The following is a 25,732-nucleotide window of genomic DNA, read 5'->3' as shown; positions in this document are numbered from 1 at the left end:
CCCCTTTTTCTCCCGCTCCTCTTTCTCCTCCTTTTCCCCCTTTCCTCCTTTTCCTCCCTTTTCCTTCCCCCCCCTTTTCTTTTTCCTTCCCTTTTCCCTTTCCCCCCCTTTTCCTTTCTTTTCCACCCCCCTTTTCCTTTCTTTTCCCCCTCTTTCCCCCTCCCCCCCCCCTTTTCCCCTTTTCATTCCCCTTTTATCCCTCCCTTCCAGCCCTTTTCCCCCCCTTGCCCTACCATAAAACGAGGGGGGAAAAGTCAGAAGCAGAGTTCCTGGGGCTTTGCTGAGCTGCAGGATCCATCCCAATCCCTCACCCCCGAGGGCACCTCCATGCCAGGAGGGAATTGTACAAACTCTCTGCTTTTCTCAAACACTGGGACAGTTTTTTGGCAGCCACCCCCCCCCTGCTGCTGTGTGTCCATTGCTGCTTTTTCCCCCTCCCCTAAGATAAAAAAAAAAGGGGGAAAACTTTTGGCTGAAATTTGTGTTTATTTAAGTTTGAGGAGTCTGGAAAACTGCTTTATTTTTCTTTTCCTACTCATTCTGTGAAGTTCCAACACAAGCAGAGAGGAGCAGGAGTTGCTCCCCAAACCCTTTTCCCCCACATCCTCATTTTTCAAGTCTTGATGAGCAATTTGGGAGCTGCTCAAGTTGACCTCAGGATCTCTCAGGTGTGGACTGTGTGACCCTGACCCCTTCTCCCCTTGCTAGAAACCAGACTCAGGTTTGCTCTTGGGTTTTTTTTTGCCTTTGGTTAAGTTTTGATAAATTCTCTGATTTTAAGTTATTAGAATGTCCTCCCCTGAGCAGGAGGGGAAGAACAAATCCTGCTGCAGGAGCTGGCTCAGAGTTCAGTCCCAGTGTTGGGTTTGCAGGAGTTCCTGGGCTGTTTCCCTGGAGGTTTTGTTGCCCCATGAGCAGCTGGAGGTGCCCAGCTCCCTGTGCATTCCCAATTCCCAGGATGGCTCTGGCAGTGTGTGGGTCACAACCCAAAAAATGCTGTTGCCTTCCCTAAATTGTTTCATTTAGAGCTAATTCACCTTTATTTCTTGGTGCACTTCTGGCAGGTTGGCTGCAGAAGCAGAAATTATTGTTTTAGCACTGCTGTGCAGGGCTCAGCTCCTGGCAGAGCTGGGGATGGGGCTGAGTCTGAGCCTGGATGGACATAAAAATGTTGTGGTGCTCTTGTCCCACCTGGTGCCCCCCACCCAGGGATGGGAAAAAGCACCCAGTGCAGCCACCAACCTGCCTCAGAAATCACTCAGGTGGGGAAAGGGGGAAGCAAGGGCAGAGCTTGGCCTTACCAACACTGTGAGTGCACTCCCTGAGCAGCAGCCCCTGGAAAATGGCAAGCTTTTCATTAAAAATGTGTAAAAAAAGTCCAAATCTTTGACACTGGTGGCTTATTTTTAATCAAGAGGGAAGGAGGCTTTGAGAAGGACACAGGGAAGTGCTGCCAGAGGAGCTGAGAGCCCTGAGCTGGAGCCCTGGGTGGGGGGTTTGGTGTCAGGCAGGGTGAGGTGCAGGAACCAACTCCATCTCTCTGTGCTCTGAAGGAACAAAGCAAGCTGGTAGCTTTGGCTTCACTTTTTGGCCACTTAACTCTACTTTCTTCACAGTTCTTCTTCCCCACAGTAACTGGAAAAGGGAGAAATGTTTGGGGTGATTCAGTGATTCTCAGCAGCCCCTCCCCAGATGTGTCATAATGCCAAAAAAAAAAAAAAAGATTAAAAAGAAAAGGTACTGGGATTAAACAGAGCACAACAGAGTTATTCATTCAGTTGTTCTGCTGTGAGGAGTTCTGTGTGGATCAAAACCAAAAGCAAGTTGGGCACCTGGCCCCTTCACAGCATCTGTCCCCGTGCTGTGTCAAACCAGATGTGTTCCCACTGCCTCCTGGGGTTGTTGTGCTGAACTCCCTGCTGTCCTGATCACACCTCACAGCTGCCTCCTGTTCCCCTGTGACACCTTTCCAAGGCACCAAAGACTTGGTCCTGTGTTGGAAAGAAATTTGGCAAGAGGTTCTTACTTGGAGCACTGTGAAGAACTCTTGTCCTCTGCATTTAAGGATATTATCCATCCTGGCTCCTGTGGATGTGACAGTTCTGGGACTCCCTCTACTGGGTATTTAGGGAGAAAAAGGGAGAGATGTAATTGCCCAGAGTTATAGACAATTGTTATAACTAAAGGAAAAAACAAGCACTCTTTTTTCTTCTTCAAGATTCATTTAATTCCCCTTTCAGCAGGCACTGAGCAGAGGATGCTGAAGTGATGCTGCCTGCCCCTCACGCTCAGCTGGACCTCCAGGGCAGCCAGTCAGGGGCAGTGAAATGGAAAAACAGAACCCAAGGTCTAATTAGACCACTTAGGACTAATTGAGGATGCCCCAAGAGGGACAGCCACAAATCTCAGTGCTGTGAAAACACAGCAAAGCCTGGAGGAGGCAGCACAGAGCCCATGGCAGGGAGGGTGCTGGGAGTCAGCTCCTTGAATTCACCCATTCTGCCAGGAGCAGGGATGGGGTGGGAGTGCAAGTTCAGTCTGTGCAGAGCCACAGTGCATTACTGGTTCTTTTGCCATGTGTTTGAAGGTGGGGTTGGTTTTTATTTACATCACTTCATGAATGATAAAGCTGCAGGAATTGGCACTGCCTGTGTGCACGTTACCTTCTCATCCCACACCAGAGTCAGGAAGTGCAAACTCCCCGAGCTGGCACAGCCCTCCAGCTGTCTTTTGAGAGTCTGGGATATAATCCAAAGGCACTGAATATCCACCCTGGGGCTTCACCTTCACCATTTGATGTTAAATCCAGTGCTGGTTTTCTCCACTGGGTGGTAACCTGTGTGCAAAGCTTGTGCAGCCTTCTCAGAGCCTGCCCCCCCGAGCCACTGCTCATACAGCTCCTTCACAGCTGGGTTCTTCCCGGGAATTTCAGGCTTCAGGGATTCATACAACCTCTCAACTTGCTGGAGCTGATCCTTGCTGCCTTCCCCAGCTGGTTTGATCTGTCCCCCTCCATTTAAACAGCCTGTGTGTGAGAAAAGGGGAGAGGGGGGGGGGACACACACTGAGGTTAGAAAGAGCTTCAGGTGGAGCAGAAATTAAAACAACCTCAAAGCAACTGCAGCTCTTTTGCTCTGCACCTGCAAACAGTTACAGCAAGGAAAACAGCAGTATAAGGGGGTTTACTCCCCACTTATCTCCCCCTAGCAGCCCTGGAGGGGAGAAGGCTGTGAGGGAGCTGCCAAGGCAGGCTGGGATCTGCCAGGAGGCAGAAATTGGGAGCTCTGGCTCTTATCTGGTGGCTCCAGAGCATCGAGGGGGGAAGAGCCCTGGAGTTCCAGCTGAAGGTAAGGGGGAAAAGCCTGGGGTGTGTTCTGGGTTTGCTGTCAGGGAGCTGAGCTCTGTGTCTGTGTGGTTGTGTTCTGGTGCTGTGCAGAACCTCAGGGATTAGCAGGTGCTCTGAGGGACAAGGGTGGCAGCTTGGTGGCACTTCAGGGGGGGATCCAGAGGTTCCTGCTCCCTGTTAGGAGGTGCAAAAGGAAGCAGGAGGGAGAAAAAGGAGGAGAAAGGAATAATATAGGTAGGAAGAGACTTTCTTCACCAGCCAAACATTCTCTAAAAGCATCATGGTGAATTTTGTGTCATCTGTAGAGGAAGAATCTCCTCATGTACCAAAGAGCTGAGAAAAGCAGGAGGACCTCCTGAAAAGCACTAATTATTGTGGAATAATTGTGGGAAAACGTGTTGTGGAGTTGAACTGGAGTCACTTAACTCCTGATGAGTTACCAGCTTCCAGGGAGGAAAACAAACCCACAAACACCTCTGACATTCTGATGCTGTGATTATTGCCTCCCAATATTCAGGCTGTGAGGAAGTGCCCACTGTTCCCATAGTTTAGTTCAAGCTTTCCCAGAGTGCAGGAGTGAAATTCCAGCCTTACCTGAGGGACAGGCCATGACCTCAACATAGTGGTAGGGACACTTCCCTCTTTTCAGCTTTTGCACCAAATTCTGGATGTTCCGAAACCCGTAAGCCAAAGCAAAGTGGAGCAGAACCACCCCATCCCTCTCCAGTGTCACCTCCTGGAAGTCCTTGTTTCTGAGGAACAAGAGCAGAGAAAACCTCTCACCTCAAATTCACTTCTATTTTCAACTTCAAAGAGCCCTGTGCTAAACCCAAGCCCTTTGGGAAGTTTTCTTTCAAGCAATCTGTCCTAGTTCTTGGCCACCCCAAAAACACCCAGGGGAAGGAACCAACTTCCAGATCTTTCTTTCAATCTTTTTTTTTTTTTTTTAGCACCTTTCCCCTGAACACCACCTGTGGGGAGTAAATCCTTAAAAGCTCAGCAAAGGGAACATCCATAAAAGTTTTATTGTGTTGGATCTTCTGAGCTGGCTTCAGCCAACTGCTGCATTAGTGAGGAAAGTCTGACATTAGGGGGAGTCATAAAACCAGGCAGCAAACCAGTACTGAAGGCTTCCAGGCTCCCAAGGTCAGTGGGAATGCCTGTTCCTCATAAAAGAATGAGTAATTTGATTTTTATCAAGTATTTCATTTTGAGACTCTGGGGGATTGCTCCTTCTGCTTCCTAGACTGGAGAATTCTGAAGATAAACGTTGCTAATTAGGGACAGGATTCATTAAAAATAACATTTTAACTGGGAAGCTAGCAGGAAACTCAGCTGGATGGGCCTCTCTCTGCTCAAACTTCAGTGGTTTGCTTTTTGTCTTGCCAGAGGGACATTTAGAAGAGAGCCCCAAAGTCCTAACCCAAGGTTTTCTGGAACACATCTACCCCACTGCTCTGCTTGAGGTGAGGAAGCCCAGAGCTGGGTGAGCTCTGTCTTCTAAAATCCTCTAAAACTTCTCTGCAATTTGATAGTGGGGAAAAAACTATCCAGAATAAAGTGTGTGGGTGGTGAAGGGGCCAGGAGTCTCCAAGGGAAAGGCTGCCCAGAGCTCTGGCTGATTTATTGCTCAGCAACTGGGGGAGTGAGGAGCCAATTCCCATGCCTTGAAGTAAAATGTTGAACACTGCAAAGAAAGTTTCAGCCCAGCAGGAAGAAGAACTGCACTGAAACTGGGGCTTTCTGTAGGATTTGAGGCTTCTTACTTTAAAGGTTTGTACCGAATTGTGTCCACTTGAATCCCAAAAAGCTCCTTGGCTGCGTGCTTGTAGATGTGTTCCAGGTAACCACCAGAACCACCTCCAGAGTGGCTGGTGAGCTCCTCTTCTGCAGCGCTGCTGAACCTGGGGGAAGGGCAGAAAGCAGCAGTTTTAGGGGAATCTTGGGGAGAACACAACAGCCAGACCAAGCACAAAGGTCCAGGGGACTCAAGGAACAGAAAAAGCCACAGAGCAGCTGTCCTGGTTTGGGCCAGGATAAAAATAATTTGTACTTACAAGAGACTTAGCTGAAAGCACAAGTACAAGACAGAAAATTAGCTTCATTCTGGCCCAAACCAGGACACCAACTCCCTTGGAGCTCCTGTTCCCTTCCTCCTGGGAAGCAGCCACTGCAGGGCCCAGGAGACTGAACTGCTGCTCAGTGAAAATGCTGTCCTGCCACTGCCAACTTCAGCTATCACCAAGATGTCTGAGAATGTCTGAGTTACCAGGGGCCCTGACACCTATTTTGTGAGCTTTCTGCTCAGCACCTCTCTCTGCAAACATCCTGGGTGACACTCAGAAATGGGAGGAGGGAAATGAAGAAGTGGTGGTGGTGGTGGGGGCTGTGCAGAGAGAGCCTCCATCTCCTGGAGAAAACAACCTGGCATCAGCCCTCTCTCTCTGAGCCAAGAGACCTCAGAATTGGTGAAACTTTTCTGCAGTATCAAGAGAGGCAGAGCTCATGGCTGGGAGCTCCAGCTCTGGGTTGAGGCAGCTGCTTCAGAGGTGGCTGCTGGGCTGGGAGAAAAACTTCTGGAAGGTACCAGTGATTTCACCTGCTTGAGGATGGGTATAAAGGCAGAAGACACCTAAGGATGTGGAGAGGTTTTCTCCATGCACAGCTCTCCTCAGTGGGATGGAGGGAAATGAAGAAGCAGTGGTGATGGGGGGGCTGCGCAGAGAGAGCCCCCATCTCCTGGAGAAAACAACCTGGCATCAGCCCTCTCTGTCTCAGCCAAGAGAGGTGAAACTTTTCTGCAGTATCAAGGGAGGCAGAGCTCATGACATGAAGCTCCAGCTCTGGGTTGAGGCAGCTGCTTCAGAGGTGGCTGCTGGGCTGGGAGAAAAACTTCTGGGAGGTACCAGTGGTTTCACCTGCCTGAGGTTGGGTATAAAAAGACACCTAAGGATGTGAAGAGGTTTGCTCCATGCACAGCTCTCCTCAGTGGGATCCTGGTTCAGTTTCCCTGTGGTTTTGGTGTGGAACAACCACGTTTCCAGGTCTGCAGCTCTGGTTTTGCACAAGGAATTCCACCTGCCTGACGTGGCAAAACACAACCAACCCTGCAGGGGTCAAGAGATTTGTTTCTTGAGCAGAGCTGAGCAGATGGAAGCCCCAACAAGAGCTTTTGTTGGCAGAGAATAACGAGATGAGGGAGCTGCTCCTAAGCCCTCCTCAGGCAGTGACACTTGGTGTTCTCCCACCAACAGCTGCAGCAGGAGAAAAAAAAACACAACAAACCCAAAACCCCACTTGAATCCAGGCCAAAGAGTTCCAAGTCAAATTGAAGATGTTGCCTCTTGCAGATAAAAATCTTCCCTTTGGAAGAACTGCAACAAGGCAACACTTTCAGTCCCCCCCCCCCATCACCCCCAGGAACTATTTTTAATTTTCTGTTGTTTACAGGAACTGAGCTTCATTAAGCAAATGTCTCAGTGTGTCTGGCCTCACGTACTGCTCCTCTCCTCAGAGCAGCCAGGCTCAGAGCTGGCCTGGAGCTAAGGGTTACACCAGGAAAAATCCAGGGATTTCTGGCACTCCAGCTCATTCCTGCTGCCAAATGTAATAACCTCTTAATGGGCTTTTCCACGTGCTGGAGGACAAAGCAGAGGAGCAGGCAGTGGAGTGCTGGCAGGAATGCTCCAAGTGCTGAGGAATACGTGCTGTTTGGAACCAGGCAGTTTGCTGAGGATGTTGCAGCTGGCAAAAGGTTTTAGAGGCATTTTATCACCACAAGGATGAGGGATTTTATCACCACGAGGATGAGGGCTGATACTCAGAATGTGCTCCAAAGAAACTGGCCAGAGATTTCTATCAAATAATTAGACATTCAGGTCTGTGTTATAACTGACACTTGCATAAAGTAATTTCCTAAAGGAACCAAAACACTTGAGAATCTTTTTTGTTGTTGTTGTTGCTCAATTTTCTGCTGGTGGTGTGGCAATGAAGCAGGTAGAATAGAACTTGTTTTCATGGGTGACTCTTGCAGTTGTGCTTTTGGGTTCAACCACACAGATGTTTATTATAGAATAATTTTTTGCTGTGAAAGCAACCTGTGCACATGCTTTACCTGCAAAAGACACTTCATCCTAGGAAAAATGTGCATAAAAACATCTGTGCTAGTAACTGTCTTATGTGAAACCTACACCTAAATCCCCTGACATGGGGCAGGAGGGAAGGGTGGCTCTGAGCAGGCATTTTATTTTAAATCTTTTTTTAAATGAAATATCTCTGACATGAGGGGGATGGGGTGGCAATGACTGTCTCTGCTTCAGAAGCACAGGAGTGACCAAAGTGGGGAATAATTAGAATTAATTTAGGAAACGGGCTGCAGGGAAGGACTCTTCCCTTCACAGCATCCTCGTTTAGAACCAAAGCAAACTTCAAATGAGTGTCACAGCTGAGCAGGGAGCACTGTCACACTGTAACAGCTGCCAGATGAATCATAGAATTAGCAGGGTTGGAAGGGACCTCAGAGATCATCTAGTCCAACCCTTGACCCACTGGAGCAGTTGCTAGACCATGGCACTGAGTGCCACATCCAGTCTTTTTTTAAATGTCTCCAGGGACGGAGAATCCACCACTTCCCTGGGCAGCCCATTCCAATGACGGATCACTCTTTCCGTAAAGAAATTCTTTCTAATATCTAACCTAAACTTCCCCTGGCACAACTTAAGTCCATGCCCTCTTGTCTTGTTGAAAGTCGTTTGGTAAAAGAGCCCAACCCCCACCCGGTTACAACCTCCTTTCAGGTAGTTGTAGACAGCAATGAGGTCTCCCCTGAGCCGCCTCTTCTTTAGGCTGAACACCCCCAGCTCTCTCAGCCTCTCCTCATAGGGCCTGTGCTCGAGTCCCTTCACCAGCCTGGTTGCCCTCCTTTGGACCTGCTCCAGGACCTCGATATCCTTTCTGAACTGGGGGGCCCAGAACTGGACACAGTACTCAAGGTGTGGCCTCACGAGGGCTGAGTACAGGGGCAGAATCCCTTCCCTGGACCTGCTGGCAATGCTGTTCCGGATACAGGCCAGGATGCCATTGGCTTTCTTGGCCACCTGGGCCACAGGCCCTCATAGGGCCTGTGCTCGAGTTCCTTCACCAGCCTGGTTGCCCTCCTTTGGACCTGTTCCAGGACCTCTACATCCTTAAACTGAGGGGCCCAGAACTGGACACAGGACTCAAGCTGTGGCCTCACCAGCGCTGAGTACAGGGGAAGAATCACCTCCCTGGACCTGCTGGCCACGCTGTTCCTGAGCCAGCCCAGGATGCCATTGGCCTTCTTGGCCACCTGGGCACACTGCTGGCTCATGGTCACCTTCCTGGCAATCCAGACTCTCAGGTCCCTTTCTGCCACTCTGTCCCCAGCCTGGAGCTCCCCATGGGGTTGTTGTGGCCAAAGTGCAGGACCCGGCACTTGGCCGTGTTGAACCTCATCCCGTTGGGATCATCCCAGCTCTCCAGTCTGTCCAGGTCCCTCTGCAGAGCCCTCCTGCCTTCCAGCTGATCCACACTTCCTCCCAGCTTGGTGTCATCTGCGAATTTGCTGATGATGGACTCAATCCCCTCATCTAAGTCATCAATGAAGATATTGAACAGCACTGGGCCCAACACTGATCCCTGGGGGACACCAGATGCTGCATTTTTGGGGTATCAAAGTCTCTGCTAAAAACTCAGGGAGCCTGAAGTGTCAATTTTTGAGCCTTAATCTTTTCTAAGCCTTCAAGGTTGCTGCACGTGCAGCCTTTCTGCTTACTCATGTGCAAAGTGCTACAGAGATGTTTCCTTTAGCCAGAGGAATGTTTTGGTTCAGTGTGGAACCACCACTGCGTGTCAGCTTAAATGAGGAAAATGTGATTTTAGTGTTTCTGCAGTCACTCAGATCTCTGGGCAGTTGTCACTTCACCAGCTGTTATTTTTCAGCTGAAGCAACTGAAGTCTCATCTGGTTTGCACATGTTTTAGGTCTCTTTTTTTTTTCTTTTTTTCTTTTTTTACAAATCCAGACTCCTAGAGATTAGCTCAGTGACCTAAATATTTCTTATTTATGCCTCAACTCTGGAATCCTTACAGTAGTTCTGATAACTGGGAACAGACACAGGGGAGCTGAGCACAGAGCTGCCACAAGCTTTCCTTTAGCAAACCCTTTTATCCCTGATCTAGATTTTCATTTCTCAGAGTCTGCAGGTAGGTTTTTGTGGGATTCCACCAGGAAGTACCAGTACCTGAGGGAAATGACAGGGATTTGTACTTCTCTGCCCCATTATTCTGCCCTTCTGCTCTTATTGAGGTCATTCTGACAGTCCTGCTGATTTGCAGTGAGAGCTGCTACTCTTTGGGCTACTAAAATCTCAAACAAATAGTCACAGGTTCTCCAGAAGTGGAGACTCAGCACAGTCTGCAGGTGAAGTGTTTGTACAGACCCAAAATCAGACACAAGAAAACCAGTGAAATGCCAAGACTTGTGTAGAACAGCAGTGGCAAGGCAAATTCTGCTGAACATTCCACAACCACTGGATGAGAAAACATGACTGAAGATACAAATGAGATTTGGTTCTTACATGGAATCCAAAGGAGCAGGCTCTACATCTGCTAGAGACACTCCTTCTTCTTCCAACAGCTTCAGTACTTCTCCTAAAACAGAACCACAGGCATGTGAAGCTCTTTTTTTGGACACAAAGGGGGGAAACAGTCCTCAAGCAGTCCACAAGACTGCATCTGCAACCTTCCCCAGGACAGGATTTGCAGCACTGAGGTGTAATTAGACAGCAATATCCATGCACTGTGTCCCCTGCCAGTGCCGAAGGGTCAGGAAAACCAGCAAACACCTCGCTGGGAGGCTGGGAGAGCCTCTGGCTCTGCTTACCTGTGGTGATGACACAGTCCACATCACGAGTTTGATACTCTTGGTTGAAGAAGTCTGGCCTGGAAGCCTCCAGCTTTTTGTCATAACAGGGCATGACTGTGACATGGTACACCTGGTCAGGGGGGAAGTGCTGGAAGGAAGAAGGAAGCTGTTGGACTGGCCAAGAGCAAAAAAACAGGGAGGTATTTTACTGGTAAAAATGAGAACAGTGAAATTGCATCCCTCCCTCCCTCTGGAAACACTCTCTGCAGTGACTGAACATTTCTTTAAGTGTCTCTCTCTCTCTATACACATTTTTATACATTATTTCTGTCACAGAACCCAATTTTAGGTTGTAACCAGCATGGTCTTTGCCTCTGCTCCTTTTGCTAGTGCAGCTGAGCCCCATGAAGTCAGTGAATTCCTAACTCCACTTAGAGAACTTGTTCCATGCTACTAAAACCCAACCCTTGCACAAGCAACTAAGGAATATCTGGTGCTGGGGGAAAAAAAACCTCATGGCCATCCAAGAAATTAAGTACAGGCTGAGGAAACAAGTCATTGACTCAAGGCCAAATACTCTCAGTAGCAGCCAATTTCTGGGGACAAGGATGCAGATGCATTTGCTTTATGTGAGTGTTAAAGCACTGCTCATTAGTGGCCAATAAATCAAAGAAATCAGGAGAGGTGCTTAAGTTTCCTGGACAAATCTAGGTTATTAGTATAATTCTAGTCTTTAAAAATCAAGTTTATGTCTGGAAAGGTTCCAGAGGTTAAAGGGTGAGGAGAGAACTTAAGTCAAACTGAAACAGAAGATGAAGTTGGGTAACTTTTAGACATGATCTGAACTGCCTGGAGCTTTGTCTGGGGATGATTTAAGTTATTCACCAGTGTTCAACACGATGAAAATGTCCCACACAGGCAAGATGAGGGCACCAGGACACTGAAATATGGTTGGTGGGGTTTCTTTAAGCCTTCCCTAATAAGATTTTTAGTAGCCTGTGCAGAATGTGCTTGGTGTTGCTGCTCTAGTTGCCAACTTTTGTTAAGATAAAGCAGAAGTGAGAAGGATGCTGCCTTTGGGTAGCTTTCACCTTTAAATTCTATTGCTTAGCAGGCAGCAAAACAAAAATATAACAGCCCGAGGCTTTTGGTTTTAGCAGTTTGCCCCTCTTTGCAGTGCACTGCAGCTCCTTACCTGCTGCTGTGCAAAGTACTCCTTGACCAAGGAGCCCATGACCTGCTGTGGAGACTTGGTGGTGCTGATGTAAGGAATGATAAAGCTGCCATGGGTTTTCTCTGCATAGCAGATCCAACCTGGGAGGAGTGGAATCAGCAAATTAGAGAATTATTAAACACCCCTTCACTCTGCTCAGCCTCCCCCCAGCCTTTCTCCCCTTTTCACAGCCATTTTCAGCCTCACTTCAGCACAGAAAGCAAAGGAAGTTCCAAGTTTCCTGAGCAGCTTTCTGCAGTTTTCTCCTCATCTGGATGATGCCACTTTCTTATTTCCATAACTCCCCTAATTCTCTAGAGTTGGGCAGGCAGAATTACCTGGACAGGCAGAAGCCAGCATTGGCAAAGCCTTTTTGTCTTCAGCTTGCCTCAGGAAACGTTTCACAAACTCCTCCTGGCCCTCCAGCAGGCTGAAGTTTCTTGAGAAAGTTGTATCAAAAACATAGTGCACACCTAGGGCAGTACAGCAGCTGGGTTAAGAGTCAGCAAACTGCCCCAAAACTGCTCCAGTCACACTCAACACAAATTTATTAATTTATTTCTGCCTCACAGAGAGGCACCAAGCTCTGCAGCTGAGAGCAAACAGCCCTTCCCAGCACCCTGCAAATCCAACTCTTCCAGCTCCTTCCTGTTGTCACTGAAATTGCAAACAAGTTGTTTTTTGGGTTGGTTTTTTTTTTTTTTTTTTAGCCAGGGCCAATTCTGCAATCTGTGAGGAGGTTAAATCACATCAGCCTTGTATGCTGGGAACAACTCTGCTCAAGTGCTACCCCAGCAGCCCCCCCTGGCAGGCCCAGAACACAGCACCACACTTGCCTAAACTCTTGAAGAATGCAGTCAGCTTCTTGGCTGTCTCCACAACTCCCATTTTGCATCTTGCAGCTAAGGAAGCTCTGGACTGGGGTGAAACAGAGACCACCACCAACTTCTGTTCACTGGGAGCAGCAGTCTTGGGGAAAAAAAACCAAAAAACCAAACAGAAATACTGCTGAGACAATATTAACATCATGGGGGCAGAACTGCCAGCATGGGAGAACAAATCTCCCAGTTTGTCTCCCAGTTTGTCTCCCAGTTTAAAAGTGTCTCCCAGTTTCAGTGTCACCCAGTTTCAGTGTCTCCCAGTTTCAGTGTCACCCAGTTTCAGTGTCACCCAGTTTCAGTGTCTCCCAGTTTTAAGTGTCTCCCAGTTTTAAGTGTCTCCCAGTTTAAGTGTCTCCCAGTTTGACAGTGTCTCCCAGTTTCAGTGCCTCCCAGTTTCAAAGTGCCTCCCAGTTTCAAAGTGCCTCCCAGTTTCAAAGTGCCTCCCAGTTTGAAGTGTCTCCCAGTTTGAAGTGTCTCCCAGTTTGAAGTGCCTCCCAGTTTCAAAGTGCCTCCCAGTTTCAGTGTCCCCCAGTTTTAAAAGTCTCCCAGTTTAAAGACTGTCTTCCAGTTTGTCTCCCAGTTTCAAAGTGTCTCCCAGTTTCAAAGTGTCTCCCAGTTTCAAAGTGTCTCCCAGTTTTAAGTGTCTCCCAGTTTTAAGTGTCTCCCAGTTTAAAAACTGTCTCCCAGTTTTGTCTCCCAGTTTAAAAGTGTCCCCCAGTTTAAGTGTCTCCCAGTTTACCACTGGAACCAGTAACTTATTCCTTTAAAGCTTCTTCCCACACCTGTGCTCACTACTTAAAAACTGGAAAAACCCCAGAAGTGCTCTCAGGATGTCCTCACATCTCTCAGGTTCATTTTTTTTGTGCTGTTTCCACAGCAACTGGAAAAAACCCACCCCAAAACCCCCACCTTGCCCCCTGCATCCTGCCCAGCTGTGACTTGTCACCCACCTTGTTCAGAGCCAGGGTTTTGCAGAGCTCCTCGTGGCTCTGCTGGGTGATTAACACACTCTCTGCTGAGGTGATGCAGCCACTGCAAGCCAAGCAGTCATTCAGGGTGATTTTTGCCTTTTCCAGTTTTTGGGCTGCTCCATCCTGTGAAAAAAAAAGGGATAAAACTCAGTGCAGGGTGAGGCAGCAGCCAGTAACAGAGGTGGTGGTGCCCTGGTTGTGCTCCTGGGTTAGGATTTTATGTGTTTGAAATGAAAAGTCACAGAATCCTTCCCAGGAATTGGAGTTTCATTCCTCCTGAACAGACTGGGAAAAAAACCCAAAACAAAAACAATACTGTTCAGACAATATCAACATCACAGGGGCAGAACTGCCAGCACAGGGGAACACCTCTCCCAGTTGGAAAGTGTCTCCCAGTTTAGAAGTGTCTCCCAGTTTGAAAGTGTCTCCCAGTTTAAGTGTCTCCCAGTTAAAAAGTGTCTCCCAGTTTTAAGTGTCTCCCAGTTTAAAAGTGTCTCCCAGTTTAAGTGTCACGCAGTTGGAAAGTGTCTCCCAGTTTAAGTGTCTCCCAGTTTGAAAGTGTCTCCCAGTTTTAAAAGTGTCTCCCAATTTGTCTCCCAGTTTAAGTGTCTCCCAGTTTAAGAGTGTCTCCCAGTTTAAGTGTCACCCAGTTGGAAAGTGTCTCCCAGTTTGAAAGTCTCCCAGTTTAAGTGTCTCCCAGTTTCAAAGTGTCTCCCAGTATAAGTGTCTCCCAGTATAAGTGTCTCCCAGTATAAGTGTCTCCCAGTTTAAGTGTCTCCCAGTTTAAGTGTCTCCCAGTTTAAAAGTGTCTCCCAGTTTCAGTGTCTCCCAGTTTGTGTCTCCCAGTTTAAAAGTGTCTCCCAATTTAAGTGTCTCCCAGTTTAAGTGTCTCCCAGTTTGAAAGTCTCCCAGTTTGAAAGTGTCTCCCAATTTCAGTGTCTCCCAGTTTAAGTGTCTCCCAGTTTGAAAGTGTCTCCCAGTTTTAAGTGTCTCCCACTTTAAGTGTCTCCCAGTTTCAGTGTCTCCCAGTTTAAAAGTGTCTCCCAGTTTAAGTGTCTCCCAGTTTAAAAGTGTCTCCCAGTTTCAGTGTGTCCCAGTTTAAAAGTGTCTCCTAGTTTCAGTGTCTCCCAGTTTGAAAGTGTCTCCCAGTTTAAGTGGCACCCAGTTTGAAAGTGTCTCCCAATTTACGTGTCTCCCACTTTAAGTGTCTCCCAGTTTAAGTGTCTCCCAGTTTCAAAGTGCCTCCCAGTTTAAGTGTCACCCAGTTGGAAAGTGTCTCCCAGTTTAAAAGTGTCTCCCAGTTTAAGTGTCTCCCAGTTTGAAAGTGTCTCCCAGTTTGAAAGTGTCTCCCAGTTTGAAAGTGTCTCCCAGTTTAAGTGTCTCCCAGTTGTAAAGTGTCTCCCAGTTTAAGTGTCTCCCGGTTTAAGTGTCTCCCAGTTTAAGTGTCTCCCAGTTTGAAAAGTGTCTCCCAGTTTAAAAGTGTCTCCCAATTTGTCTCACAGTTTAAGTGTCACCCAGTTGGAAAGTGTCTCCCAGTTTGTCTCCCAGTTTGAAAGTGTCTCCCAGTTTTAAGTGTCTCCCAGTTGGAAAGTGTCTCCCAGTTTAAGTGTCTCCCAGTTTGAAAGTGTCTCCCAGTTTAAGTGTCTCCCAGTTTAAAAGTGTCTCCCAGTTTTAAAAGTGTTTCCCAATTTGTCTCCCAGTTTAAGTGTGTCTCCCAGTTTAAGTGTCACCCAGTTGGAAAGTGTCCCCCAGTTTGAAAGTCTCCCAGTTTAAGTGTCTCCCAGTTTAAAAGTGTCTCCCAGTTTAAGTGTCTCCCAGTTGGAAAGTGTCTCCAAGTTGGAAAGTGTCTCCCAGTTTTAAAAGTGTCTCCCAATTTGTCTCCCAGTTTGTAAGTGTCTCCCAGTTTCAAAGTGTCTCCCAGTTTCAGTGTCTCCCAGTTTGAAAGTGTCTCCCAGTTTGAAAGTGTCTCCCAGTTTGAAAGTGTCTCCCAGTTTGAAAGTGTCTCCCAGTTTCAAAGTGTCTCCCAGTTTCAAAGTGTCTCCCAGTTTCAAAGTGTCTCCCAGTTTCAAAGTCTCCCAGTTTAAAAGTGTCTCCCAGTTTAAGTGTCTCCCAGTTTAAGTGTCTCCCAGTTTCAAAGTGCCTCCCAGTTTAAGTGTCACTCAGTTGGAAAGTGTCTCCCAGTTTAAAAGTGTCTCCCAGTTTAAGTGTCTCCCAGTTTGAAAGTGTCTCCCAGTTTCAGTGTGTCCCAGTTTAAAAGTGTCTCCCAGTTTCAGTGTCTCCCAGTTTGAAAGTGTCTCCCAGTTTAAGTGGCACCCAGTTTGAAAGTGTCTCCCAATTTACGTGTCTCCCACTTTAAGTGTCTCCCAGTTTAAGTGTCTCCCAGTTTCAAAGTGCCTCCCAGTTTCAAAGTGTCTCCCAGTTTCAAAGTGTCTCCTAGTTTGAAAGTGTCTCCCAGTTTGAAAGTCTCCCAGTTTAAAAGTGTCTCCCAGTTTAAGTGTCTCCCAGTTTAAGTGTCTCCCAGTTGGAAAGTGTCTCCCAGTTGGAAAGTGTCTCCCAGTTTTAAAAGTGTCTCCCAATTTGTCTCCCAGTTTAAGTGTCTCTCAGTTTAAAAGTGTCTCCCAGTTTGAAAGTGTCTCCCAATTTCAGTGTCTCCCAGTTTAAAAGTGTCTCCCAGTTTAAAAGTGTCTCCCAGTTTAAAAGTGTCTCCCAGTTTCAAAAGTGTCTCCCAGTTTCAGTGTCTCCCAGTTTCAGTGTCTCCCAGTTTAAAAGTGTCTTCCAGTTTGTCTCCCAGTTTAAGTGTCTCCCAGTTTAAGTGTCTCCCAGAGCAGAAGCTCATTAACATTTTTAATTAATTCTTGGTGCTCTGCAACACCTCTGTGTGCAGAACTTCCCTGCCTGCTGCTGGCAGAGCTGTGCTGTGCCACTGGAAGGAGAGATTCTCCCTAATATTTCCTCATAGATTTAGGGAACATTATTTTTAGGGAATATTCCCTAATTTTCCCTAATATTTGACCTGAATAAATCAGTTTTCCCCAGGAGACTCTCTGCTTGAACTCCTCCCTGAAGTCAGAACCAGAGCAAGCAATTAAGTGCTGCTAAATTAAGATTTAAAACAAGAACTCAAGGCTTCTTTGGAAGAGCTGAATCCCTGGGTTTTGGGAGGGTTTTTTTTAAGTCAAAAGGTCATCACCTGCTTCAGGTTGAAGGGATTGTTTCAGGTGAATTCCCAGCTTGGGTAATTTCCTAACTCCTGAGGAAGCAGGAAAAGAATTCTCCAAAATTCAGTGCTCATTTTGGGAGCAGAAGGGTCCTGGATCCTGCAGGTTCATTTGGAAATGACATGAAATGTTCTTTTTTTAAAAAAAGAGCAGCTATTTGAACCTCTTGGGGGCTGAGCACTGACACTGCCTCAGAGAAATGAGGAGCTGCTAAGAGTTTAGTGCTGAAAATAGGTTTCTCACAGGGAAAATTGTTGCTGCTCAGTGTTTTGGAGCATAAAAGTGACACAGAATCAGAATTACTGCTGAAAAAAGTGGGTAATTAACAAGTTGGACTTGGGAAATTAGATCTGAGCATGCTGCCAGCACCAGCAACCCTTTTCCTAACACCTCAGGCTGTTATTCAAATCCTTAACAATAAACTTGTGGGGTTTTTTTTGGGGTACTGAATAAAAACCCCACCTTACCTGATTGATCTGGAAGTAGCTTCCATCTGCTTCAATTCTGATCTTTGCTGCTGCTTTCCCAGGCTTTTTTTCCACTTTGACAGGTTTGATGCATTCCTGAAAGACAGAGCAAGCCTGGAAGTGAGGAGATGAGGGACAGAGGCCAGCAGGGGTGGAATGATCAGAACCCCAGACCCATAGAACCCAAACTCTGGTTCTGGAAAGCTCCTTCCTCCCCCCTAAGCTGTGGATTTCCTCCCAGCACCTCCAAATCCCTCCAGGAAAAAAGCAGAAAGTGCTCACCCCTTTTTGTGAAGAGGTGAGGAGTGAAGTGAGGAGATGAGGGACAAAGCCCAGAGAGCTGGAATGATCAGAACCCCAGACCCATAGAACCCAAACTCTGGTTCTGGAAAGCTCCTTCCTCCCCCCTGAAGCTGTGGATTTCCTCCCAACACCTCCAAATCCATCCAGGAAAAAAGCAGAAAGTCCTCACCCCTTTTTGTGAGGAGATGAGGAGGTGAGGAGGAGTGAAGTGAGGAGATGAGGTCCAAAGCCCAGAGAGCTGGAATGATCAGAACCCCAGACCCATAGAACCCAAACTCTGGTTCTGGAAAGCTCCTTCCTTCCTCCTGAAGCTGTGGATTTCCTCCCAACACCTCCAAACCCCTCCAGGAAAAAAGCAGAAAGTGCTCACCCCTTTTTGTGAGGAGATGAGGAGGTGAGGAGGAGTCAAGTGAGGAGATGAGGGACAAAGCCCAAAGAGCTGGAATGATCAGAACCCCAGACCCATAGAACCCAAGCTCTGGTTCTGGAAAGCTCCTTCCTCTGCCCCTAAGCTGTGGATTTCCTCCCAGCACCTCCAAATCCCTCCAGGAAAAAAAGCAGAAAGTGCTCACCCCTTTTTGACAGCAGGAACACTGCTCCAGCATCATCCTCAACCCGGGACAATTCTGTTGGGTTTGGTTTTGGTTTGGTTTTTTAATTTTCTTTTTCTTTCTGAGGAGCTCAGCTGTGTTCTAGAGCTCTGGGAAGAACTGGAGGCTTGGCTGCACACTCCTCCCTCCCTCCCCCAAACCTCGGGATGATCCTTGGAGCCCTCCTCGAATTTCTGGAGGCGTGGTCAGCCCCGGGGTTGGTGCCAAAGAGCTCTCAGCTGTTGTTCAAAAGGCTCTGACCACCTCCTTGGGGCTGCTGCCAGTTTATTGTTCTCTGATGAAGTCTCAAGGGGTGTTTTTTTTTAATTGTTCAGGCACCTTGTGGCTCCTCAACCGATTCATTTGTACACCTGGGGTTCTGTTTGCCCCTCACCCCCCTTGCTCTGCCTCCACTTCCCCTCCTCCCCCCTGGGTCATTCAGCTTCCCAACATTTTGCAAGATTCTGAGACTCACAGGAAAAAAAAAAACCAAACCAAAACCCAAACCAAGTGGTGAGGACTCCTCAGCTGTGCTCCCTGAGCAGAACAATCACCTCTCCTTCACACAGAAAAGCAGCTCCTGATGTTTATGGGGAATAAAGAGAGGGAAGGGGCTTTGTTGTGCCCTGTTCTCCTCCCATCTCACTCCAGGGCAGGTTTTCTGCCCAGGGTTTTCTATATCCAGGGCAGTTTTCCTGCTCTCCTCAGCACCAGAGATGCCTGGGATGATTGTTTTGGATTTTTGCTGGGAGATTCCCAAAGGAGCAGCTTCGAGTTCCAGCTCTCAGCCCCCTGCTCCTCCGTGGGCATCTGTGCAGCTGTGTGGAAGGAGCTGTGTTTAGGCTTCAGGTTTGTTGGGTTTGTGTTTGTTTTTTCCTGGGGGATGTGTAGGTTCTCACTTACAGGACACTCTGCAGCCCGGGCTGGGAATCACTGGGAACTGAACCAAAGTTTTTCCTTTGCTGCTCCCAGAGGCTCAGCCCAGGGCTGCTGCTGCCCCTGCTCCCTGCAGGAGGCACAAAACCCTCTCTCTGTAGTTTTTTTTTTATCCTTTCACCATTTTCACACAATCACTGAACAGCTGAGCTTGGAAAAGCCCAAACTCCCCCAACCCAACCCTTCCCCAGCACTGCCCAGACCCCCCCCCTTATCCCTCACCCCCTATATCCCTCACCTCCCATCTCCAAGGCTTGGAAAACTTGGGGACTGCCCTGGGCAGCCTGGGCCAAGCCCTGAAAACCTTTCGGAGGTGAAGAATTCCCTCAGGATATTTTATTTCACCCGGAGGACGCCTCACAACCCACGGGCCTCGGCCTCCTGCGGGCAGGGCGGACTCCGGGAAGGGGGAAGGGAGGGCGGGGCCGTGTTCTCTCTCTCCCCCGGCCCCGGTAGGCTCGGGTAGGTCCCGGTAGCCCCGGGTCCGTACCCACCTGTGAGGGGCCGATGTAATCGTCCAGGTCTGTCAGCTGCAGCACCCCGCTGAAGGCAGACGCCATCGCGGCCGCAAAGCGCGGCAGCCGGCGGGGAGGGCGGGGCCGCCGGCGATGTCGTAAAAAGAGAGGCGGGGCCGCGATGTCGTAAAGAGCGAGGGGGAGCGCCCCGCCTTGCCGGAAAGCGCGGTGGAGAGGCGGTCATGGCGGCGGGGGGAGAGTGGGGGTGAGGGGCTTCCTCTTGTTCCTCTTCTTTCTTCCTCCTCTTCTTCCTCCTCCTCTCTCTTCCTCCTCCTCTCTTCTTTTACTTCCTCCTCCTCTCTTCCTCCTCCTCCTCCCTTCTTCCTCCTCCTCTCTTCCTCCTCCTCCTCTTCTTCCTCCTCCTCCTCTTCTTCCTCCTCTCCTCTTCTTCCTCTTCTTCTTCCTCCTCCTCCTCTTCCTCCTCCTCTTCTTCTTCCTCCTCCTCCTCTCTTCTTCCTCCTCCTCCTCTCTTCTTCCTCCTCCTCCTCTCTCTTCCTCCTCCTCCTCTCTTCTTCCTCCTCTTCCTCTCCTCTTCCTCATCCTCCTCTCTTCTTCCTCATCCTCCTCCTCTCTTCTTCCTCATCCTCCTCCTCTCTTCTTCCTCATCCTCCTCCTCTCTTCTTCCTCATCCTCCTCCTCTCTTCTTCCTCATCCTCCTCTCTTCTTTTACTTCCTCCTCCTCCCTTCTTCCTCCTCCTCTCTTCCTCCTCCTCCTCCCTTCTTCCTCCTCCTCTCTTCCTCCTCCTCCTCTTCTTCCTCCTCCTCCTCTTCTTCCTCTTCTTCTTCCTCCTCCTCTTCTTCTTCCTCCTCCTCCTCTTCCTCCTCCTCTTCTTCTTCCTCCTCCTCCTCTCTTCTTCCTCCTCCTCCTCTCTTCTTCCTCCTCCTCCTCTCTTCTTCCTCCTCCTCCTCTCTTCTTCCTCCTCTTCCTCTCCTCTTCCTCATCCTCCTCTCTTCTTCCTCATCCTCCTCCTCTCTTCTTCCTCATCCTCCTCCTCTCTTCTTCCTCATCCTCCTCCTCTCTTCTTCCTCATCCTCCTCCTCTCTTCTTCCTCATCCTCCTCCTCTCTTCTTCCTCATCCTCCTCCTCTCTTCTTCCTCATCCTCCTCTCTTCTTCCTCATCCTCCTCTCTTCTTACCCTTCTTCTTCCTCCTCTCTTCTTCTTCTTCCTCCTCTCTTCTTCTTCTTCCTCCTCTCTTCTTCTTCTTCCTCCTCTCTTCTTCTTCTTCCTCCTCCCTTCCTCCTCCTCCTCTCTTCCTCCTCCTCCTCTCTTCCTCCTCCTCCTCTCTTCTTCCTCCTCCTCTACTCCTCCTCCTCCTCTCTTTCTTCCCCTCCTCCTCCTCTTTCTTCCTCCCCTCCTCTTCTCCTCCTTTTCTCTGCCAGAGAAGGGAACAAAGCTCAGGAAGGGCCTGGAGCACAAATCCTATGAGGAGCTGAGGGATCTGGGGGTGTTCAGTCTGGAGAAGAGGAGGTGAGAGGAGACCTGATGGCTCTGTGCATCTGCCTCAAAGGAGGTTGGAGTGAGGAGGGAAACAGCCTCTGCTCCTGAGGGATGGGATAGGAGCAGAGGGAATGGATGGAAGCTGTGCCAGGGGAGGTTTAGGCTGATGTTAGGAAATGTTTTTTACCCTGAGAGGGCTGTCAGGCATTGGGATGGCCCAGGACAGTGGTGGAGTCACCATCCCTGGAGGTGTTTAAAAGGTGTTTGGACCTGGTCCTTAAGGACAGGGTTTAGGAGCTGGTTATGGAGTTGGTCACAGGTTGGACCAACTCTTGGAGGTCTCTTCCAACCTGAACATTCTGGGATTCTGGGAATGGGAACCCCCCTGCCCCTGAGCTGAGCCCTGAGGGGTTCTGTGTGCTCAGAGCTGAGAGGCCATGGGCTCCCTGAAGGCTTGTTTAGGCACACCAGAAGCCACCTGGCAAGATTTATTTCACCACCACCACCACCCAATAATAATAATAATATAATAATAATAATAATAAAGCCTTTGCAGTGTTCATAGAGTACCCTGAGGTGAGAAGTGGGGAGCAGTGTGTGCTGTTCCCAGGGCACCCCAGGGCTCAATCCTGACAGCTCTGCTGGCTTCTGGTCCTTGCAGCTTCAGAAGCTGTGCTTAAGGAGTCTGATTTGTTGACTCTGAGTTCTTTTATTTTTATTTTTTCCTTATTCTGCATTCTCCAGGCATTCCTGCCAGGAAATGTTTTGTTCTAGAGATAGAGAAAGGACTTTGTCTTGGCCAAAGGGTGGTGTGTTGGGGGGGGGTGTGTAATGCAAGGACATCAACTGGAGGATGAAGAAGCACCAGGGAAGGATTTTTGCTAGAAATGGAGTTGGGATGAGCTGGATCTCTGATTTCTGACACGTGGGCACTTTCTGCCCCTTTTTACTGGGGTTTGGGTCACTGCAGGTGACTGCAGGCAAATGGGAGCATATTGATTTATTTGTGAATGAAGGAGAGAGCAGGGGAGATGCTCTGATGCATCACCAGGTGTCAGCCTTGCTGTGAGCAGAGGAAACCTTGCCCAGAGAGGAAAATCAGACCTGAGGAATGTCTTTTTTTAATTTTTTTTTTTATTTATTTTTTTTTTTAGCTTGGTGAGCTTAATACTTCAGGAGAAGTTTTGAGTGTTGGCTGGAAGGTGGGGTTTGGCTTCAGGCACCACAAACATGACAGAGGGGAGAGGGAGGTAGAAAGCAAGCAAAACCTCTTGTGCAAACCTCTCCAACAATCATCCTACGGGTTTCCTTTTTACCACAAACCTTGAATCTGCCACCCCCAAGCGGCCATTTTCCCTATTGCTGAATGGGGTCCCGAAAGTCCCAACAATCGGGACTGGCAAACAAATGCAAGGAGTGACCACTGAAAACTTGGGCTGGCCTTAACCCTCACATAGAATCATAGAATCACAGAATTGGCTGGGTTGGAAGGGACCTCAGAGCTCATCAAGTCCAACCCTTGATCCACTCCCCCCGTGGTTCCCAGCCCATGGCACTCAGTGCCACATCCAGGCTCTTTGGAAAGATCTCCAGACACGGAGAATCCACTCCTTCCCTGGGCAGCCCATTCCAATGCCTGATCACCCTCTCCAGAAAGAAATTCTTTCTCATCTCCAACCTAAACCTCCCCTGGCACAACTTGAGACCTTTTCTGCCCTCTTGTCTTGCTGAGAGTTGCCTGGGAAAAGAGCCCAACCCCCCCCTGGCTCCAACCTCCTTTCAGGGAGTTGGAGAGAGTGATGAGGTCTCCCCTGAGCCTCCTCTTCTCCAGCCTCAACACCCCCAGCTCCCTCAGCCCTTCCTCATAGGGTCTGTGCTGGATCCCTTCACCAGCCCAGTTGCCTCCTTTGGACCTGCTCTTGTTGGCAGTTGTTGCTGAAAAAGCTTGGACTTCTACCTTTGTATTCAGTTACTTGAAACACTGAGTTTTGACACTGGATTTATGTGAGGGGGTTGTAGCAGGAGGAGCCTTTCTTGCTCCTGAGGCTCCACGAGCTGCTGACCTCTCCATTGCCTCACACCAGAGTGAGCTTCTCTCTGTGGGTGTGTGTCCCACCTTTATTGGCCCCTGGTAATAGGGGGCCTGCCCTAACCAGGCACAGGTGGACTCACACCCACTCTTTGGCAACTCGAGGCACCTGGTTTATCTTGTTTCTCTACAGGGGGTTTGTTGGGGTTTTTGTTGTTTCTAAGTGAGTCTTGAAGTATGTAAATAGCTTTATAAAGCATGAAGTAACTTTAAGTTTTGAAAAACTGAAGAATAATTAAACAATTTGTGACTGACAGAATTATTTAATCCTCTAGGCTTCTGAATTACAGCCTCGTGGCATCCGACACTCCCCTCCTGGTGAAATGTTTCCTTCTGTGTCCAAAGATACACAACTGGAAGTGCTCTGCTGGCTAAGGGTGGCATCTGTTACATAGGAGACTTATCTTCATGTAAGAAGGATAAACTTGAACATCTACAGTCAGGTAATCTCACACCTGCTAACAAATGAGGTGACAGAACAAAACAAACATGGAAATTCAGGGCCAGGTTTGTTTCAGGGCTTACAGCTCTCAAATGCTGGGAAAATCTAGAAGTCATTTTTAACAAGGACAAAAGTGCCAAGATCCTCTAAACTTAACATTTGCTGCACCACAGAGATCATGACAGTTTGGTAGAATACATAATCATGCCTGGTTTCAGGCATGGAACCCTACCCACAGCACCACCAACAATTGCCCTATGGGTTTCCCTTTTGCCACCAACCTTGAATCTACCAGCCCTAAGTGGCCTTTTTTCCCCTATTCCCAAATGGGGTCCCAAAAGTCCAAACAATTGGGACTGGCAAACAAATGCAAGGAGTGACCACTGAAAACTTGGGCTGGCCTTAACCCTCACATGGAACCCTACCCACAGCAGGCAAAGTGTGATGTGATGGTTGAGTTTTAATCCCAGCTAGAAACTGATAATTGATGTTATTTATCTTTTTTTATCCTCTGTTAATCATCTCTGCATCAGTCCCTGGGACACTTCCTTTAGCAAGATGCAGGGAATAACTTGGGAGCCCAGAGCAGGGTTTGCTCTGGAGTTCCTAAAACAAGGAATAAATCAGGATTGGGGATTTTTTTTTTTGTCCTTTTGTCCTTTTTTTTGGCCTCTTGGTGGTGGGCAGGGCTCTGGATACCTTGGCTTTCCTCTCTCCTCCTTTGCAGCCTCAAGCAAAGGCAGGGGAGGACAAAGAGAACTGGATCAACCCCGAAGCCCTCAGTGCCAGCTCCTGGTGACCCTGATGGCATTTGGAGGTGTGAGCACAGTGACACCTCAGAGCCAAGAATGATTCTTTTTCACATGCTCCCTGCTTCCAGCTGACTGCTTAAGCAAACAGGGCTGAGGCTGCTGCTTCCTCAGCCAAATCTTGCCTTGGGGATAAAAATCTGACATTTAAGGAGCAGGCATGGGGTGGCAGGTCCATGCTTGGGTGTCCTAAAGAGCAGAATCCGTCCCCTCCAACCCCAAACTCTGCTTGCACTGATGATCAGGCTGAGTGTATGGCTCCTTTTTAACCTTTTTAACCCATTTTAGTGACTCTGCTCCTGGTCTGCTCTCAGCTCTCCCTCTCCTTGGTCCCTGGGTGTCCTGCAGCTGGAATGGGCACAAGTGCTCCAAGCACTGTGATGCCAAAACTCCTGGGGAAGCTGCCTCTTCACACCAGCACAGCCACAGCAGTGTTTGCAAGAGGAAAAAAAAATTAATTAAGGGATCACCTCCAAGGTGGGACCTTAAAAAATTCATCTGCTGCCTTAGCCCAGAACCTTAATTAAAAAGTTCAACTGCTGCCTTAGCCCAGAACCTTCAAAAATTAATCTGCTACTTTAGCCTAGAACCTTAAAAAATGCAACTGCTGCCTTAACCCAGAACCTTAAAAAATTAATCTGCTGCCTTAACCCAAAACCCTAAAAAATTCAACTGCTGCCTTGACCCAGAACCTTTCAGGTGCCACCCCAGGATGAGGCTCCAGGCCAGAGATCCCAGTGATGTCCCAGGAGCCCTGGTGACCCCTTTGGGGCAGCTGTGGGGTTGGTTCAGGGCTGGGCAGTGTGAGCTGGTTCTTTGCCACTGAAATCACAGTTCTCACACGTGGGCTTCTATTTTATTTTATTTATTTAATTTTTAGCAGTGTTTCCTTGTTTGCATGTTTTGGAGGAGTGAGGAGGGGGGGAGCCTTGCTCTCACACAACCTCCTCTCAGTTCCTGGGGAGTCTGAGAGGTCCCAGTGAGCCTGAGATGCTGCCAGGGAGGATAAACCCCAAGCTACTTGCAAGTACTCCTGTACTCAGCTTTGTGTCTCAGGCTGCAGATTTTGCTCTCTCCTGTTCCTGAAGGTTCTTACCTCCAAAACTTCTTCCTTTGTGGCAGTTTGGGGTTTTTTTTTTCTGCTGGATGGGGTGTGTTTGCTTTCAGTATCCCTCTGATGTGATTTCCACAGCAACTGCAACATCTGAGGCTTTTCACTCTCCCTTTTAGCCTCTCTCCAGCCACCTTTCTGATTCCCTGCTCTGCTTTTCCTCTTCTTAAACCTCTCTGCCCTGCTCTGGGCCATGCCCTGTGCTTAGGGTTGATTAAAAAGGAGGGTGCTGGTGGGGGTTGCCTGCACCCCCTGAGGGGTGGTGGCCCTTGGGAGGTGACAGAGGAGCTTTGGTTGTGGTTTGGTGACTAAACTCCTGTCCTGAGCTGGAGGGAGAAAGCACAAAGCTCCTTTTGTCCTGCGTGAAAGCCATGGGGCAGCAGAGTGAGTTGGAGCTGGGCAGGGTGGGTGGTGTTCTGGTGGAGAATGGGATAGGGGAGGATTTATTGTACTTGTCACACCTGGATTAACACGGCAGCAACACCTTGGCCCATCAATTACACCCTGGAGTGGTAAT

The 25,732-nt window shown here is 48.6% G+C and overlaps 2 protein-coding genes across 6 annotated transcripts in view; one reads left to right on the top strand and one right to left on the bottom strand.

Moving 5' to 3' along the window:
- SSTR5 (somatostatin receptor 5) overlaps window positions 1-25,732 on the top strand; it is a 591,623-nt gene that overhangs the window by 103,190 nt on the left and 462,701 nt on the right. The window lies entirely within an intron of this gene.
- CIAO3 (cytosolic iron-sulfur assembly component 3) lies at window positions 533-19,408 on the bottom strand. Of its 5 annotated transcripts, none has more exons than XM_030459861.1 (13): window positions 19,305-19,408; window positions 17,857-17,910; window positions 16,982-17,077; window positions 13,276-13,419; window positions 12,281-12,413; window positions 11,783-11,917; window positions 11,427-11,545; window positions 10,250-10,379; window positions 9,945-10,017; window positions 5,113-5,250; window positions 3,941-4,098; window positions 2,785-3,025; window positions 1,091-2,117 (listed from the first exon to the last, which is right to left on the bottom strand). In XM_030459861.1, exons 1-12 carry the CDS (start codon window positions 19,368-19,370, stop codon window positions 2,787-2,789), a joined length of 1,485 nt encoding a protein of 494 aa, XP_030315721.1. In that variant the 5' UTR covers window positions 19,371-19,408; the 3' UTR covers window positions 1,091-2,117; window positions 2,785-2,786. The 5 variants fall into 5 exon arrangements, with proteins under 5 accessions (XP_030315724.1, XP_030315721.1, XP_030315722.1 ...); XM_030459862.1 differs by having other exon boundaries at window positions 1,091-2,112; XM_030459863.1 differs by having other exon boundaries at window positions 1,091-1,635.

This window comes from Calypte anna, chromosome 14, assembly GCF_003957555.1.
Source record: "Calypte anna isolate BGI_N300 chromosome 14, bCalAnn1_v1.p, whole genome shotgun sequence".
Classification (NCBI taxonomy): domain Eukaryota; kingdom Metazoa; phylum Chordata; class Aves; order Apodiformes; family Trochilidae; genus Calypte; species Calypte anna.
This window is presented reverse-complemented; position numbering and strand designations above follow the sequence as displayed.